Here is an 18,062-nt window from a genome sequence, read left to right on the forward strand (position 1 = left end):
CTGCTCCTAAGTTCTCGGACAACCTAGACTCCAGCTCTCTGCTTAGTCTTTTTCTGCTTGAGGGGTTGGGGGGCAGGAGGCTCCCCTCTACAGGGAAGCATGGGTGTGGGAATCACAACTATCAACTGATCACGATCCAACCAGGGCCTCCCCTGAAGCAACAATGGGATGGTGCAAACTGACTCCTAACACAGGTTTTCCAGCAGGTGGGCCCACCAGCTGATCTTCATATACTACCTGCCATGAGACCAGGGCATAAGACAGGCAGCTGTCACCTGCTCCGGGATGCACAGGTGTCTCTCTGAAGGGCAAGCGGGAGTGGAGTCTGCTGGCCAGGTCCCTATCTCAGATCTGGTAGGGACTAGCCAGCTGCATATCCACACGCACACTACTCCCCCTCTCTGGAGCTCAACTCAAAGACACGCCAGTGAATCACAAAGCAGACACATATTTCATTGGATCTCCGACTGCCAACTGGGCCAGTACACGCAATTATTTCCTTTTTAGGAATGGGGAAACCGAGGCTGGGAGAGGGGGAAAGTCTCACTCAAAGTCACACACACCCTGGAGAGGGCAGAACCAAAGCCCCAGTGCCTGAAGGGTAGGACACGAAGGACAGTCCCACTCCTTGCTTAGTCTAAATAGTTTCAGCAAGACCAAGGCAGCACACACCCTTGTTCTGCTGCCCCACTGGGATGGCTTGCAAAGTTCTGGCCAAACCCTGCAGCCAGCTGCCTGGGAGGCTGCACCCCCTGCCCTCCACAAAAGATCATTACTCAAGTTGGCAAGAACACAGCCCCCACCCAGGTCTAAAACGCCCAAGTGATATCACATCCTGCAGGCTCCAAAATAGCCTAGGCCTGCCCACAAGCAATCACAAATGCCAGGCCATGCAGGGCCAAGGCAGCAGAGATGCCAGGCCCGTGGTACCTTCCACACACACTCAAGCAGCCAAAGCATAAGCCTCAGCGCAGGAAGCTCCCCCACCCCCAGCCCATCCCCACCTGGTCCCCATCCCCCCACCTGTCCCCACTGTGGGGAGGCCCCAGCACCAGCCCTTGCCCCTGCGCAAACCCCACGGAGCCTCAGCCGCGGCCAGCCTGCGGGCGACTCCGGCCCGACCCGGACACCCCACCACTCACATTGCTTCAAGAGCTCCAGACACAAAGCCATGAGGGCCGGATGGGGTCAGAGACCCAGAGAGCCGGCAAAGATAGATAAGGGGAGAGGGAAGAAACAAGGGAACAAGAGAGACGGGGAGACAGGAGACTAGGTGCAAGAAGCAAGAGGGGCAAGAGCCCCAGGCAAGAGAGCAGCCTCAAATGGAGGACCCCTGAGATAGACGGGGGCTCCGAGAGGCAGGGAGGGCAAAGCAGTGGCCCCAAGCCAGAGAAGCGGGGTGCTGGGAGGTCTGGACAGAAGACAGCCAAGGGAAAAGCAGGCAGCTGGGGGTCCCAAGGTGAGGCCCCCAAGGGAGCTAAGAGGTCCCAGTGGAGATGGGGGATTCTCAGAAGACGGAAAGCCTGAAGGAATGGAGGACCCAGAGCAGGCGAGATCCCAGGAACGTGGGGTAGCGACGCAAGGGAGGACCCTCCAAAGGATGTGGAGAGACCAGAGGGGACCTCTGCGGGACAGTGCAAGGTGTTCCGAGGGCGAGGCCCCCGAAGACGTGAGGGTGCACCGAGGGCAGTCCCGAAGAACGGGGGGCGCCCGGGGAGGGAGGCTCTGAGGGACGAGAGGTGCGTGTGCCGGGGCCCGAGAGCGGGCAGCGAGGGAGGGGCAGCGAGGAGCGCGAGGGCAGAGACAAAGAGACAGCGAGGCAGGGAGAGGCGAGGCGGGCGGAGCGGGGACGCGGGCCGGGGGGTTGCCGGCGGACAGCAGGACGGAAGCGTGGGGGGCAGCGGACGGACGAACGGACGGATAGACAGACGGGAGTGGGGGTGGAGGGGAAGAGGGCGGGGGCAGGGCCGGGCGGGGGCGGTGCCCGTCTCCTCGCGGGGCCGCGGCTGCTCCGGGCGGCGCTGGGCGGGCCCCGGGCGTCCGGGCTGAGGAGGCGGCGGCGGCGACGACGTGGACCAGACAGACGGACGGAGTGACGGACGGACTGGCGGCAGCTGCGGCCAGTGGCGGGCACTCACCCTCCTCCCTCACGCGGCCCGGCCCGAGGCTCCGGTTTTGTACGCCCGAGGGGCGGGGCCTCCGGGTTAAAGCCCCACGCCCGCCCCGCCCCGCCCCGCCCCCCGCGTCAGCCGCGCGCGCGTCGCCGGGGACTCCCGGGCCGGTCGGGGACGCGCGCAGCCGGCTCGGCACGTGGCCCGGCGCGCACGCGGCTGGGCCGGCGCGCAGGCGCGCGAGCCACTCGCTCTCACCCACGCCCAGGACGGAGAGCTGAGAAGGGAGCGCGCGCCCACGTCGACACGCGCGCATGCCCGAGCAGGGGGTCGGAACGAGGAGGGGTGGCAAGGGGGGGAGGGCTCCGCCCCTCAAACCGCTCCGCCAAACCGGTTCCAGCTGGAACGGGACGCATGCTCTGTGCCGGCGGCCGCTCGGGACTGGAGTTCTCAGAGTCCACCCCCCCCCGCGACACTAGGCTGGGGTTGGGGGAAAAGCGAGGCTCCTGGGAGCCACCCTGAGGTAGCTGCTTCACCTCTTGCGTGGGTCGAGCCCAGGGGCCCTGCTTTGGCTGCGCTCATCCCGGTCCAGCCACGGACAGGAAGCTCATTCGAGTTCCCCCACTTTCCTCGTGGGTGAATTAAAGCAGCAGGCGGGGTCCACGCGGGCAGGGGTGCGTCGCCCTCGCGCTACTGCCCTGCGTGCGGTCCTATGCGGGCTGAAGAGGCGACACAGCACCTAGGTCGGGACTTCGGCATGAAAGTGTGACGACGACAGCCACCTGAGCCACCGTACAGCCGCCATTGCGCTAAACGCGCCTCATCCCTCCTCCTGCCAGTCCGCACTACACCGGCTCTCGGCGTGTTAACCTCTTAATTAGGAAAACACGCGGCGCACCTGCAGGAGCCCTGATCACCCAAGGCAGTGCGGCCTGCGAGGTCGCCCCACCTGCTCCCTTTCAAGTCAAGGACACGCCCCTCCTCTCCCTTTCACGTCAATCCTGGGAGGAGAATCTGGGCCGAAGGCAGGATTTGCCAGGTCGGGTGGGCAGGACAGAACTCAGGTGCCAGGTTACCAAGTTAGAGACCCTTGGGGCTAGGAGGCTCAGCAGGTGCTCCTGATGGCATTTCAGACCTGGAAGCACCTACTGTGTACTGGGACTGGGGTCCTTATCCTGGCAGGATAAGGTGGGCATGGATGGGACTCAGAGCTCACCAAACCCTGCCTGGGCCCCAAGGCTCCCCTCCCAGGGCTTTCCCAGCTAATCACTGTTCTGGTGGCCAGAATTGTCCCCTGCTGCTCAGAGGCGCCCTCTCGTCACCCCTTTGGCTGCTCTTCATTGGCCTCTGTGTCCAACACAGCCAAGGCGCCCTGTGGACCCTGCTTTCAGGACCTCTCCAGTTGTGACCAGCTCTGCAGGCCAACGACACATCAGCCTGGCATGACTGTGCTACCTGCTTCTTGCCTTCAGTTAAAGCTCCTCACATGCACTTGAGTAGGGGTGCTGGTTTGAGTCTTGGCTGCTCCAATTCCGAGCCAGCTCCCTGCTGATCGGCCACTGCAAGTGCTTGGGTCCCTGCACCCACACGGGAGACCTGGAGAAAGTTCCTGACTCCTGCTTTCAGCCTGGCCCAGCCCTGGCCATTGTGGTCATCTGAGGACTAGACCAGTAGATGGACGATTTCTCTGCCTCCAACTCTGATTTTATACACACACACACACACACACACACACACATATATATGAAATGATTCCCCCCGCAGAGCCAAAAGCCAAGGTCTTTTCAATGGCCTGTGGTCAGGTCCAGCCCTCCTCTGATCTCGTTTTTCTTTCCTGGTTCAGCTGCAGCCATGCTGGCCCCTACTTGTCACATACACATCAGGTGCCTTCCCACCCTAGGCCCTTTGCACTCATCTTTCCCCTGCTGGGTCACGGAGACACAAATCAGTGCCTGTATGGGATCCTGGCACATGCAAGGTGAGGACTTTAGCCACCAGGCTAATGCACCAGGCCCGACTTGTCAAGTCTTAATCCTTGGGTTGCTTGGAGGCCTGCCTACCAGTCCTTCACTCTCGTTCGCGATTTCCCCCAGCAGGTTTAACTGCCTGCCCAGAAGCAGAACTTACAGTAGGCACCCGATTACCCAGGGCCATCCTAGTCCCAGGTTTGGTGGAACCCAGAGAGGAAGGGCTGCCCTCTATGGGACTTGCTTCTGCAAGAGGTGATACCGGTTCCTCACTGTCCACTCTGGGAAGCTCTTCTGGGTTCTCCAGCACTCTCTTGAGCAATGGCTCCTGCCCAGGCCAGTCGGATGATTCTCCCTGAAAATCCTGTGCACCACTTTACAGACCCATGAGGGAAACTGGCAGGATGACCTCCTACCTTGACCTTGACTTTTGCGAGGCTGTGTACTTGGGTGAATTGGGGTGAAGCACTAACTGAAGTGATCATACTTCTACATGACCCAGTCTCAACCCCAAGTTTCAGGATTCAAAGGTGACCCATGAGTTGAAGTCTATTTGCAAACTCAGGACAGGCACATCCTTAAGGGTCCCCGTACCCTGATGGGCTTGGATGAACGAACAGGAGCCTGCAGGCAGTGAGCAGGGACTGGGGGAAAGTTGGGGGCATTCAATCATGACCCACAGCGTATTTTGTCAGCCTCCCTTCTTGTGCATGTGGGAGAGAGCAGGGAGTGAATCAGAGAAGAGAGACATAAGGAGGAATGAGCAGTCCCTTGACTCAGACAGGAGCCGATGGGAGGGGTCAGGGATCCCCAAATCCAAGCCTCACAACACAGATGGAGAATCCGAGGCCCAAAGAGGCAGGGATCCAGTCAGGGTGACACAGCAGAGCTCACGCTAGAACCAGGTGCTTCCCCAGCCTGCAGCCTCCTTGGCTCAATGCAGAGCCTCTGGTAGCACCAGAGTGACCCCCCTGTGTGCACACAGGAGTTCGCATGTGTGTGCGAGTGCACAGGTGAAGACAGTGCAGTTGCAGGAGCCTTGGTCTGCCCAGCAACTCTCCCATGTGTGAGGTACCTGGGTGATGTCACAGCCTCCCATGTGATCCAGAGCGAGTGGGGGAGAGACATAGGAAGATGGCAGGGGCACAGGAGATGGGAGTGGGAGACAGACACAAGCCCAGGACTGTGGGGGAGACAAAGCAAGGATGGAGTCGGGGAGAGGGAGAGGCAGGGGAGCTGGACCATAGAAGGGAGGAGGGACAAGGGCGCAGCAGGAAGAGGCTCTTCTCTGGAGCTCAGAGAGAGCAGGGGCAGACCAAGGCTGCAGGGGCATCCCGGCCTCTCCCAGGCACTACCCATGCTGGGGAGGGGTCCACAGACACAGCCAAGCTGCTGTGTCCCTCACCACTCCAGCTGGAGCCAGAGCTATTTCTGGAATGTGGAATCTGGGTCAGAGTGGGGGAGGTATGACAGTGGCAGCACTGGCAGCTGGGGTGCTGCCAGTTCAGAAGGGATAGTGGGTGGCTCCATGCCCTGCCCAGGCCACAGGAGAGGGGCCAGCCCTTGCTGGGCACTCCCAGCCTGAGCACCACCTAAGCACAAGTTGTACCCAGCCAGGGACAGAGAGATCTCCTGCCCTCAGCAGCCTAGGAGCTCAGCCTGGCAGGGGCCAATGGTGGGTAGGGTCCCAATAACTGCTCACTGCTTGGAGGCAGAAACTGAAGAGGACAGGGTGACCCCTGCAGGAAGACCTTGGCCCCATGAGGGCACATCTGTGAGTCTGGCTGGAACCAGGGTGGCTGCAGGCTGTGTTTTCACACACAACTGAACAAGTTCCACGCTAATGAAAGACTCCATATGTGCAAGGGGTGCCTGTCACAACACGGACATGACCAAATTCTAATGTCATTCCAGCAGCCCTGGCAGATGAAAATAAAGCACCTTGTACAGATAAAAAACTGCCCGGGAGGCAGGGAGGTTACTAAGAAGGGGTGGGTATTCTCACTTGGGCACAAAGAACCCTGTGAGGGCAGCCTGGCCAGCCTGTGAGGGCACCGAGTTCACCTGCTGTGACCAGAGGGCACAAAAAGGAGGCTGCGATGCCTGGTCATGAGGACCAGGAGGGTGGCAGGGGAAGCCTAGCAGGTCAAGTGTTCAGTGGCCCCAACCTGCTAGAGGCATGGTTCCCACACAGGTGTGATGGGGACATGATGCTGAAAGGAGACCATAGGTATGAGTGCATGTTGGGGTTGGGGGCTGTGCTGTTGTGAGATGTGTGACCTGAGCAGGTGGGTGTCTGACGCCTGTTTTCCCAGTGTGTGAATTGACTACAAGGCTCTGTATATGTCTGTAAGCAGGTGCACAATTGTAACATGTGTGAGGAAGAAACATTGCTACATAATCTTTTCTGCACTATCTTGGTTTGGGCTAAATCCCCCAAGATAACTAGTTCACCCACATGGCATAGGTGGGGCTGCTGGGACTGCTGGAATTAGCGGCCTCAAATCCTAACCCCTCCTCATAATCATCTCCTTTTCTGTGAGCACCAGTGTCTCCCACAAAACGTAAAATGTGTTCTGCTGGACCTTGACTTGGGACTCACATGATTTGCCCTGACTGGTCGCATGCTACCAGGTGTGACCCCACACAGACCTGAATGTGCTTGTGCAGTGAGGGCTGCCCTCTCACACTGCTGCCCTTCCGTGTGCCTGGGCAAGGCCACTGACTCCAGGAGGCCCCAGGAGGAGGACGTGGGATGCTGGAGCAGAACCAGCAGACCTACACACCCATATATCAGAGCAAAGGTTGTAACCATGGGCCTGGGTCATCACCTGCTTGCTTCTCACACAGCACTATTGGGATGGAGCTGATGGATGCAGAGGGGCTGTGACAGCCCCTGTTAGGCTCCATGGGCCTGAGGACTCCTCAGTCCGTGGATCCTATGACTCTAAGTGAGCTCTAAATGAGAGTGTGATTAGGAACTCACTTTTGTAACCAGGCAGCTGAGTCTTGGCCAATCACTGACAGTGTCAGCTGCCCAGTGGCTGGCTGAGGAACCTGCCTTCAAACACCTAGACGCCCAGGGTCACTAATCAGGCTAGCTGCGTGAGCTGGCATTTCTGTTTCCTTTTTATAAACATCCTCTGGCCAGGCCGTAGCTCATAGGTTCTCTGAATCTTTTCTAGACCTGCGTGAGGGCTTCCACATTTGGGCAGAATTACAGAGGAGCAGCTGATAACATTTTAAATGAAAATGTGCTGTCTCTGTATCTTTGGAAACAATTCACAAGGAACATAGGTAGCACTGCAGGACTAACTGCAGAGTAACAGGGTGTAAACTGTGATGGGAGGCTTGGAAAAAGGCAACCTGGATTAGGTAGGGAAAGATCTCCTGGCAAAGCTGTTGCCTGTGGGGACAGGAGGAGAACCAATGGATTACAGGAGAGTTCCCCACAGCAGTCTCCTTTTGGCTGCAATAGATAAGAAATTATGAGAAAGAAGGGGGAGGTTCTAAGGTTGGCCTGGAGGGAACGTTTACAGGAAAGAGCCCAGAACTCATTCAGTGTCTCAACTTTGGCCTCTCCAACCAGTAAATCATTCTCAAATTCAGATACAGCCCAAGGACAAAGACTGAACCAAGTTCACGGCCAACTGAGACAAGACATGGCTTGGGGACCAGCTCAGAGGGAGGGTATGGTTGTAACACTTTTCATTAACACTGTAAAAATAGCCATTGAGCCACTGGTAGATGTTCTCAGCAGGGCAAAACAACACACAGAAGCTCGATAACTCAGAGTGGCACAATGAGACTCCAAAGTATCTGTGGGCGTGCCATGGGGCACATGAAGTCAGATCAAACAGAGAAAAGCCACACTTTAATTAAAAAAAAAAAAAAAAAAGAGAGAGACATTTCTGTGATCCCTCCCCAAATAGCCACCCAGGCAGGGCTGGCTGGTCCAGGCTGAAGCCAGGACCCCAGAACTGCCTGGATGGCAGGAGCCCAAGGATCTGCACTGTCTGCTACTGCTTTCTCAGGTGCACTAGCAGGGAGCTGGAGAGGAAGTGCAGCCAGGACTCCAATTGGTGCTCAGATAGGATGTCAAGAACTGAACTCACTGTTTCATAATGCTCCCTGTTCCCAAAATGTGGTCAGGAAGAAAATGTGCAAAATTGAGCAGCTTAGGCTCAAAGGATTTAGATCCCATGAGACATAAAACTACCTCTAGCTCTCTAACTTTCTTCAGGTCTGCAAAAGGTATTTGTTGGCCAGAAGCTCATGACTGCCAATGCAGGAGACACTCCAGAAATGTTCCCGGGCCTGGTGTTGGGTCCTATTCTTTATCAGAGTACCCGAGTACAAGTCCTGGCTCCACTTCCAATTCCAGCTTCTTGTAAAAGTGCACCCTGGGAGGCAGTAGGTGTTGGCTCAAGCCCTTGGCTCCCTGCCACCCCTCCTGAGACCTGGATGGAGTTCTGACTTTCTGGTTTTAGTCTGGCCCAGCCCTGGCTGTTACAGGGATTAGGGGTATGGACCATCGCATGGAAAAATCTCTTTTTCTCTGGCTCTCTGCCTTTCAATTAAAACAACAATAAGAACAACAACAACCACCTAAGGTTGAAATTAAAGGAACTAGTCCACAACCCAGAGTATTCACATAACAACTTGCACAGAAGGGCTTTGGAATTGCCGTGGATCACTAAGTCTCTGAATCTCCACTCCCCATCCTGACAGTTATCCTGGAGAGTCGGGTGCAGTGGAATGAGGGGCACGTATCCATGAAAGGATGGCCCAGGAGGGCTCTGTGGGTTAGGAGAGACAGCCAGCATGAGACTTCTGCCACACAGAGCCCAGAGCATAGCTGTCCCAGCTCCCCTTCCTCCCACCTGCAGGACCCAGAGGCAACAACTGGCGAGTAAGGCTGGAGGAAGCACTGACCGCCACACTCAGCCCACAGCTACCTGGCCCTGGCTACAAGAGCACACACAAGACTAGAGATGGGTGAGGTTGAAGTTTTATAATCAGACCAGACTCTTACTATCCAAAAGATGTTCCTTAAGTTCTAAAAGTAATTAGAATGACTTGGGGGACCTGTCCCAGTTATTATCAGTACAGGGTAGTAAGGCTTGTTTGGTTCATTCCATGACTACCTTTGTATACTGCACCAACGGGGTCCTTCTCTGATGGGCCCACATCACACACCAGGCAAACACGTGAAGCAACTGTCTCCCTGCAGAAATCAACTGACACGAGAGGCCAATGCTGTGGCCTTGCAGGTGAAGCTGCCACCGAGATGCTACCTGCATTGCCTTCATCCCATATGGGTGCCAGTTCATGTCTTGGCTATTCCACTTCCCATTCAACTCCCTACTAAGGACCTAGCAAAGCAGCAGAGGATGGCTCCTGCACCTGCCTGGGAGGCCCGGAAGAAGCTCCTGGCTCCTGACTTTGGATCAGCCCAGCTCTAGCCACTGAAGCCATTTGGGGAATAAACCAGCAGTTAGAAGATCTTTCTCTTCTCTATCCAACTCTGCCTTTCAGATAAATAAGCAAATGACTCTTTAAAGTGGATAAATAAAAGAGGTCAACCAGCACTGCTGTGGGTCATCAGTAGGCTTAGGGTCAAGTGTGAGAGTGGGGGAGGGAGCTGACGACGCCTGCCTTTCCTCCCATACCCCTGCAGGGCCATGCGCTAGGCTTATCTCATCTCTCTGGGCCTCGCTTCTTCCCTCAGATTACAGACTCAAGCACAGCAAGCTCAACACTCTCTCTACTGAACCTTTTCCTTGGCCACGCTTGGATCGGGAGTGTCCCCCACGGGGCCTCTGACTGTGGTTGGGCTGGCTTTGGGGGATTCAGAGCAAGAACAAGGCAAATGATGGAAACCTGGAAATGTGGCTCCCAGCCTCCCACTGCAGGCTCTTCCTTCCTGGCAGATCCACACCCTCCCCACAGGCAGATCCACCTGCCTGCACGCATGAGCTCCACCTAGGAACAGGTGGCTGCTCTCAGGCAGCCAACAAGGTCTCCTGACACCTTCTTCTGAGCTCCAACCCTCCATCCAGTTTCAGCCAGTCCACCATGAAGTCCACCCCACCCCCAGGCCTGGTCTCTGAGGTTCTTGCATCCACGAGGCCCTTCCCCAGCCGGGGTACTCACTTGGAAGCGTGCGGCTGTTGCTGAGGCTGCCCGTACTGGGCGGTGGGGAGAGGGACTGCAGGGACACACTGTCCTCCTCCTGCGAACAGCCCGCCTGGATCGCCCGCAGGTAGCTGTGGCTGCGGGAGCGGAAGTAGCTGGGCAGTGGCAAGTCGAGTGCCTCAGCTGCTGCCGATTCCGCCTCGCTGCAGGCTGACTCGCAGGCTGCCTCGTACTGGTCGCTCAGATCTGCCTCCCGCACCTGTCCAGGCAAAGGTTCGAATTAGGGAGCCAGCCCTGCCCATCTTGGGGAGGGGTGAGCAGAAAAAGAGCTTGGCTAAGCTCAACCCCTGCCTCCTCCCGTCTCATCCAGCGTATAGGGTCTGCAGGTGGAGCCACAAAAGAATCAACACCTACTCTCACCTGCAGGAACCTACTCTCCCCATCCCCACAGCAGGGGAGAGACCTGGAAGACTGTAAAGTGCTAACCAGGCTGTGTCGTGTGTCCACGTGGACCGGCTGAGAGTCGATGCGAAGTCATGTCTGAACTCAGTGTAACGGAAGTCCACAATCTATTAGTAATACCTGCGCTGAATGTTGGAATGCAGTTCCAGGATGGGTCCCGGACATTTATCTTCTTACAATCCAATCTTTTCCCATCTGCAGAGCCAGGTAAGGGAAAACTCTTGCCAGGAATAGCCAGCAAGAAAATGGCAGAACACTCCAAATATTTATTTAAGGAGCAAGGGAGCTGAGGGGCACAGAATGAATGTTGGCCAGGTGTCTGGAATGGAGGCAGAGATGAAGCTGATGCCTGATGGAGTGCCGCAGTGGCAGGATTGATTAGCGCCATCTGCCACCAGTAGCATGGAGAATGGCAGTGTGTTTACCAGTGCCCGTTCTGAATCTACTGGTGTCTCATCCAGATGGCTCCTGGAAATGATGGTCCGGGATCCAGCAAGTGTAAACCTGAGAGGTGAGCCTACAGGTGTGTCCACCACACAGATACTCTCAGGGTTCCGGGAGAGCTGTTTGACCTACGTCTCAGTGACAAAGTATATATAAGTTGGGAATCGGGCTGGTCAAAGACGCCTAGGCTGGTGGAGGGTGAGGGGACACACAAGATGCCTAAGTAGCACGTGTGGGAGGGAGGGACGGCCAGATCCAGGCCTGGGCCCAGCCCTGCCCAGTCCCTGCCCAGTCCCTGCTGCAGCTGCGCAATCCTGGCCTTTCCCAGGAGCTTTTTACACTACATATTTTACAGAGAATCTGCCATCTGCTGGCTCACTTTCCAATGCCTGCAACAGCCAGGGCTGTGCCAGACCAAAGCCAGGAGGCTTAGGGACCCCAGTACTTGAGCAACTATCTGCGACCTCCCAGGTGGGTATTAGCAAAAAGCTGAAATCAAAAGTAGTGCCAGGACTCAAATCCAGGCATTCACATGTAGGATGTGGGAATCCGTGTCTCAACTGCTGCATCCAACACCTGCCCAAGCTGGACCAGCTGGCCTTCATCTTTAGGACGTGACATGTCAGGTGCAACAGCAAGGTGGGTGATGAGGAAGATCTTGGTCTGTGCCACCCAGCATGGTAGTTGCGAGCTATGCGTGGAGATTTGGGTTTATACGAATAAGAAATAACTTCAGTTCCAATCATATTAGCCATATTTCACTCAGTCAACAGCCACCTATGACTAGTAGCTACCTTACTGGTCAACTGAAAAATAGGCCATGTATTTCTCTCCCTATGTAGGAGACCTGGAAGGAGTTCCCGGCTCCTGGCGTGGCTTGGCCCAGCCCTACCAGGCACAGACATGTAGAAAGCGATCCAACAGAGATGCAAGATCTCTGTCCTTTCTCTCTCGCTCTGCCTTACAAGCAGATGAAAACAACAGCCCAGGCTGGGGTGGGGAGGTCAGCTGACCAGGGCTGCCAGCCTGAGTGAGTGATCGCCCTGCAGCTCCAGTGTCAGCACAACACAGCCTGCTGCAGGTAGAGGGGCAGTGGCTGCTGGCTGTGCTGGGCTCCCTGTCCACACTCACGGACACGTGTTCAGGAGGAGCATATATCTTACCCAGGAAGAGCAGGCCCGGCCAGTCAGGGCTTGGAGCAGGAAGTGTGGCTCCAGGCCCAACTTTGTCCATAGGCAATGTGTGGCCTTGGACAAGTCTCTTGCCCACTCCTGGCCACAGAGAAGGGCTGCGCACATGTGCCCCTTGCTTTCCAGTCTCAGACCTGAGGCCTGGTCACTTCCTTGGACAGGACACGTGTGTCTGGGTGAGGTGGCTGGTACCATCCCTAGCAGCTTCTGCCAGTAAGTGACTCCTTGTGCTCCCCCAACACCCTGAAGGGCCTGCAGGTACTCTGTGTGGGACAATGCCAGGGGCTCGGGGCTCAGTGCCACTGTATAGGAGAACAGGCACCCAGGCCTGAGCCAGGCTGTGGGCAGGAGAACAAGGAGTAGGCAGGTCCTTACTGGATCACTCCTGCATGCCAAGAGGAGACTGAGGCACAGAGAACTGGGGTGATGGGGGAGGAAGTGGAGGGTCGGCACACCAGTGCAAGCCTCGGCTCCATCCTCCCTTGTGGCGGCTCTGCCTGTACCTGCTCAGACCTGGCCGAGGACCCAGCCCTGGACTTTGGGCCCAGGGAAGAGGGAGGGGCAGACATACTGACCTGCTGCTCATGGCCAAACAACTGGGGGAGCAGGGAGGCCTGTCCAAACATCTGCAGGAGAGAGAGGGGGAGGGTTATGGGGGATCAGGATGGGGGGTTCAGGTGTGGCTGCAGAAGAACTTGAGATGGGCCCCACGGGGTCCCCCCTTTGGGGCTGGGCCTGATTGAGGACCCAGGACCCATCTCCAATTCCTCCTGCTCTGTCTGCTGCCTCTCTCCTGGGCTGGCAGCCCACCTGGATACACAGGTTAGGGAGGAGTCAGTTATCTTTCCTGACTGGGTTGTGGCATCTCTGACGTGGGGCTGCAGGAGTGGCTTCCAGGGGTGCGGGTTTAAGGGCAGGAGATGGGGAACAGAGCTGGGGCTGGGAAGGCAAATCCCACTGGGGACCATGGTGGGGCCCCTGAGTCTTTCTATAAGGTGGTCCGGGTAACTGGGCCAGGTTGCGCATGGAGATGGGGTGTGTGAGAAAGTGACAGAGAGGAAAACGGAGTGGGGAAGGAGAGAATGGGAGAAAAGTGTGGACAAGAGGGGATAGGATAGACACAACGGGAAGCTGACAGATGCAGCATGGTAGGATGAAACAGGCAGGAGGGAAAGCCATCCATCCAACAAGCACCTCCTGGGTGCCAGGTCCCCACCAGGGACGCTGCAGGGAGCAGGACAGCCAGGTTGCCGGTTGTGGGCCGGTTGTTGGCTGTGGGCAGGTTGCTGGTTGTGGGCCGGTCGCTGGCTGTTGGCAGGTTGCTGGCTGTTGGCAGGTTGTCAGCTGTGGGCAGAGCCCTGGCTGTTAGCAGAGCCCCAGCTTCAGAGGGAGATAGACATGAAGGACAAGGAAAACCAACATTGCTCCAGCTAGTGACAGGTTAAGCAGGGCCAGGGCCAGGGGCCACTTCAGTGACCCAGGAAGGCCTCCTGGAGGAGGGGACATTTGAGCTGAGACCTGAGATGCTGGGAAGAGCCAGCATTACAAGGATGTAGGAACAGAGAGCTCCTGGGAGAGGGGACGGCAAGGACAGTGAGTGCACAGCTAGGCAGCCTGGTGGTGGCTGAGAGCAGGAAGGATGCCAGCATGTCTGGGACAGGGGTACCCAAGGTACTCCCTGGCTTCCCTCAGGTGCAGCGGGGCTATGGGGACTGTTGTAGCAGGGGCAAAGGGAACAGACGTGCAAGCTTCCGGTTGCTGCCCGTGGGGAGGTCCTGGGGGGCCAGGACCACTCCTGAGAGGAAACCTGGGCTTGGGAGAGGTGTAGAAAAGTCCCTGTGGGTCCATGTGTGGGGTATACCGAAGGCTGAGGCTGGGGAAAGGCACAGGAGGCCCACTAACCCTGGCCATGGCCTGCTGCCAGGTAGGGGGCTGGGCATGTACCTGACCCCAGCAGGTGCCAGGCCTCAGATCCCACACACATTCTGCCCTCTAACCTCTTCACAGTCCCAAAGTATGATGCATGTGGCAAGGGCTGGGGTCTGGCTTGGTCCTAACAGTCCTGGACCTCTCTCTAGCTTTGCCTTCTCTTAGCTGTGTGGCCTCACCTCTCTGTGCCTCGGTTTCCTCATCTGTGACCTGGGGACATGTGAAGGTTCAGGGAGCTGATAGCTGAGAAAATTGCAGGCATGTTAAAAGTATGGCACAGTGGGGCCGGTGTGATGGTGCAGTGAACTAAGTTGCTACTTCTGATTCCTACACCCTGTATCAGGTTTAAGTCCTGGCTGCTCCACTTCCAATCTAGCTCCCTGCTAATGCATCTGGGAAAGCAGCAGGGCTTGGCCCAAGTGCTTGGACCCCTAACATCCAGGCAGAAGACCTGGATCGATTTCTGGGATCCTGGCTTCAGCTTGGCCCAAACTTGACCCTTGCAACCATTTGAGGGAGGGAGGGAGTCAGTGGATGGAAGATCTCTTCTCCCTCCCTTTCCCTCTGCCTTTCAAATAAATAAATAAACACAGCCAGGCACTCTCAGCACTGCTTGTGGCAGAGGCTCTGGAGGTGCCCTGAGGTCCAGAGGACAGAGGTAGCCTGCCAGGCAAGATAATCCCAGTAAGCACAGAAACAGCCGGGCCTGGCCAACCATACTCAGCTAGTTGTCTCTGAGCAGCTCTCATTCAGAGGAATGTCCATTGCCCCTCGATGGGGGCAAATTGTGGCTCAGGCAGGGGAGACCAGAACTGGTCCTGCACCGTTGCAGTAGGAACAGGACTCCGCATTCTCAGGGCTCTGAACCCAGAAAGGTGATAAGGCCCCCAGCTCCCCGCCACTGGCAGCCTGGGATCAGGGTGGGGGTCCTGGGCTCAGGAGGCCATTATGTATGGGCCCTGACAGTACTGCCTAGCCAGGGGACAGGCTCTGGAGCGGACACATGGGCACTGCAGTAGCAAGAAGTCAACAGAAACATGGGCACACATGTGGGGAGGGTGGAGCAGGAGCTGCTGTGGGCACCTGTCCTCCTGGGAGGAGCAGGGGCTCCTCCAGGACCACCCTCACCTGGCTGAGGCAGCTGGAATCATTGAGGCTGTCGCTGATGGGGTTGTAATCCTCTTCCCAGCTGGGACACTTGGAAGGCAGCAGCATGTCCACCGAGTCCAGTCGGTCCAGACTCCTGGTGTGGAGAAGGAGGACGAGATGGGGCTCAGCGTGGGAAACTGAGGCTTAGTGCTGGGCTGTGGGTCAGCGGAGAGTCTGGCCAAGGCCGCTCAGCAGGTAATGGCCAACACTAGTTGCAATGAGGAGCCTGGAGTTCAGGACCAAGATACAGCTGGAGGAGGTCCTCACATGTCATGCCAGCTTCGGCCACGAGGTGGCAGCACAAGCTCGCACTGGACAGTTGAAGCCGAGCCCGGCCCAGTCCCGGCCCAGCCCGGCCCAACCGCGTCCGACTCCACGACACCTGTTTGGTCCCTCGAAGTCTGGGGGCAGTTCTAGAGCCTGTCCCCAGGAAGGGGCTGGACCTCGGGCTACGCTGGGCAAAGGCCATCCATGCTTCTCTGATATCCGCCTGGTCTCCACCAGGTCCCCGAGGACTGGCCACTGACCCTCCACCTTTCCCAGTCTCCTGAGCCCAGTGAAGGCCCAGGTCCCAGCGTGCCCCATACAGCTCAGGCCCCTGGCACTGAAAGGAGTGGAACGAGAAGCGTGACCCCAGGCCGGTCACCACCCCTGGCTCCAGGCTCTGGTTCCTGTCCTGCCAAATGGGTTAGGGTCGTAGGGAGGCATTAGCGATGCAGGTGAGGATGCCCGAGGCCAGCGTGGCCAGCAGTCACTGCCCACCAGGGCCGCACCTCGCTCACCTCACCGCTCCTGCACAGGAGAAGGGGAGATCCCGGGGGGTCCTGAACTCCAGCTTGGGAGACCAGCCTCCCTCCCGCCTGGCCGGCCACCTCCGGACTCAGGAGTGGAAGAACTGGGGGGTTCGGGTGAGTCCCCGCCGCCTCTGCCAAGTCTCGAGACAGCGGGACCCGCAGGCAGGGCACTGGGACCCGCGAGGGCTGTGTGGGGTCCGAGTAGGGGAGATGTGCAGCTGTTACCAGGGACCTAGCCACGAGGGGACACCCCCATCCCCGGGGCTGCCCTACCTGGGGGCCGGGCCTTGGGCGGGGCTTACAGGAGCCACGCCCCTGGGAGGGTGTGGGCGGGGCTTAGGGACGACGAGGCTGAGCAGTTTGCAGGGTGAGCTCCCTGTCCCTTCCCGGGCCCAGGACAGGCCTCCCTGCCGGGCCTGGCCAGCGGGTCCAGCTCCTGCCCGGCGTGTCCGTGGGTGGGTGGGCGGGGCCTCAGGGGCGGGGCTGCGGCCCACCTGCGGGGGTTGCTTTGCTCTCCCAGCGACTGCTGAGTGGCCCGCAGGTAGCTCTGGCGCCGCGCCGCGGTCTTGGGTGAGGGCTTGGGGCTGCCGGCCGACTCGTCGCTGTCCTCGTCGCCCATGGCTTTGATGTAGCTGCCGCTGCGCATGCGCCGGCACGGGATGGGCCCCTCGGCCGCGGAGTCCGCCTCACGCGGGGACAGCAGCGCGGTGCTCCACTCGCCTCCGCCGGGCACCTGGGGGCAGGGTAGGGCTCAGTCTCATGCCCACCACCCGGAGGAAGTCCCAGAGGACCTCCTCCTCTCTCAGAGATCTCGGTCCCTTGGCATTAGTCCCGGAGGCATCGCTGCCTGGTCTGATGCCAGTTCCTGCTTCCCACAGCCTCAGGTGGTGCCCGGGACCCCAGAGGGTAACTAAGTGCCTGGTGGTCAGGATGGCTTCACTGGCAACCTGCCTCACTTGGCACCTGCTGCGTTCTGGTCACTTCAGGGGCTTCTGGTCCCACCACACCAGGTAAACAAAGTCAAATGCAGGAGGCAGCCCCAGGCCTGGATCCAGAGCCCACACCAGGGTACTGGTCGGTCAGAGGACCCTGGCAACTGGCATGGGGTTTTTGTCCCACAGGTGGGGAAAGTGAGGCACAGGCACCTGTGGTATCTTCTGGCTGGGTCATGAGCTGGAGGAAGGACTGGGCTTTCCCTCGGAGATTCTGGGGCCCCTGATGACAGCAGAGGGCGGTCCAGCCAGGGGCCTTCACCACCCTGCTGGGGACAGGCTGTGCTGCTGCTCGGGGCAACACACAGTCACACTTGTCCATCACTTGCCTCATGTGTTGTGGAATGGGCACGCCCACCTCAGCCCGAGCTGGGTCCTGCCCACCCTGTCACGTGTACCTGCTCTGTGCCCCAGGTCTCACGGAGGACACACGCACTTGGCCACCTCTCCTCCAGTGCGTTCTCTAACATGCACACACGTGCGCCCGAGGGACACACGCCTCCTCATGGTCCCATCTCATGGTGTCCTTACCTCAACACAGGCTGCACAAGGCATCAGTGGACACTGCACACCTGTGGCTGCACTGCACAGTGACACATCCAGTCGGCAGAAGTGGCGGAGCGAGGCCTCCTGGGCTCCTGTCATCCCCTGCTGACCCCATCACATTCTGCCTGCACGCGACACGACCATCCTGAGTCCCTCCCAGTGCCTATTTCCAGTTGTCCACTGCCCGTCCCTGTTCCTGGATTTCCTGAGCACTTCTGCCAAGCTAGACCCAGTCCTGGGTCTTGTGGGCACAAAGCCACATTGGCCGTGGCCCCTGTCCTTGAGCAGGGAGGTGGGCAGGAGGCCATGCTGCCGCTCTGTAACGGGCTGGCATGGCCTA

The 18,062-nt window shown here is 58.2% G+C and overlaps 1 protein-coding gene across 3 annotated transcripts in view; it reads right to left on the reverse strand.

Moving 5' to 3' along the window:
* DLGAP4 (DLG associated protein 4) overlaps window positions 1-18,062 on the reverse strand; it is a 157,561-nt gene that overhangs the window by 48,250 nt on the left and 91,249 nt on the right. Inside the window, exons 4-7 of one of the 3 annotated variants that reach the window (XM_058679637.1) lie at window positions 16,679-16,917; window positions 15,370-15,484; window positions 12,888-12,938; window positions 10,235-10,475 (exon numbers count right to left, since the gene is read on the reverse strand). In XM_058679637.1, the coding sequence (XP_058535620.1) occupies window positions 10,235-10,475; window positions 12,888-12,938; window positions 15,370-15,484; window positions 16,679-16,917 (646 nt within the window). Of the gene's footprint in view, window positions 1-1,142; window positions 1,694-2,647; window positions 2,808-10,234; window positions 10,476-12,887; window positions 12,939-15,369; window positions 15,485-16,678; window positions 16,918-18,062 lie in introns of those variants that run through there. The other 2 variants (XM_058679639.1, XM_004585782.3) reach the window with 2 other exon arrangements.

This window comes from Ochotona princeps, chromosome 22 (assembly GCF_030435755.1).
Source record: "Ochotona princeps isolate mOchPri1 chromosome 22, mOchPri1.hap1, whole genome shotgun sequence".
Lineage (NCBI taxonomy): Eukaryota > Metazoa > Chordata > Mammalia > Lagomorpha > Ochotonidae > Ochotona > Ochotona princeps.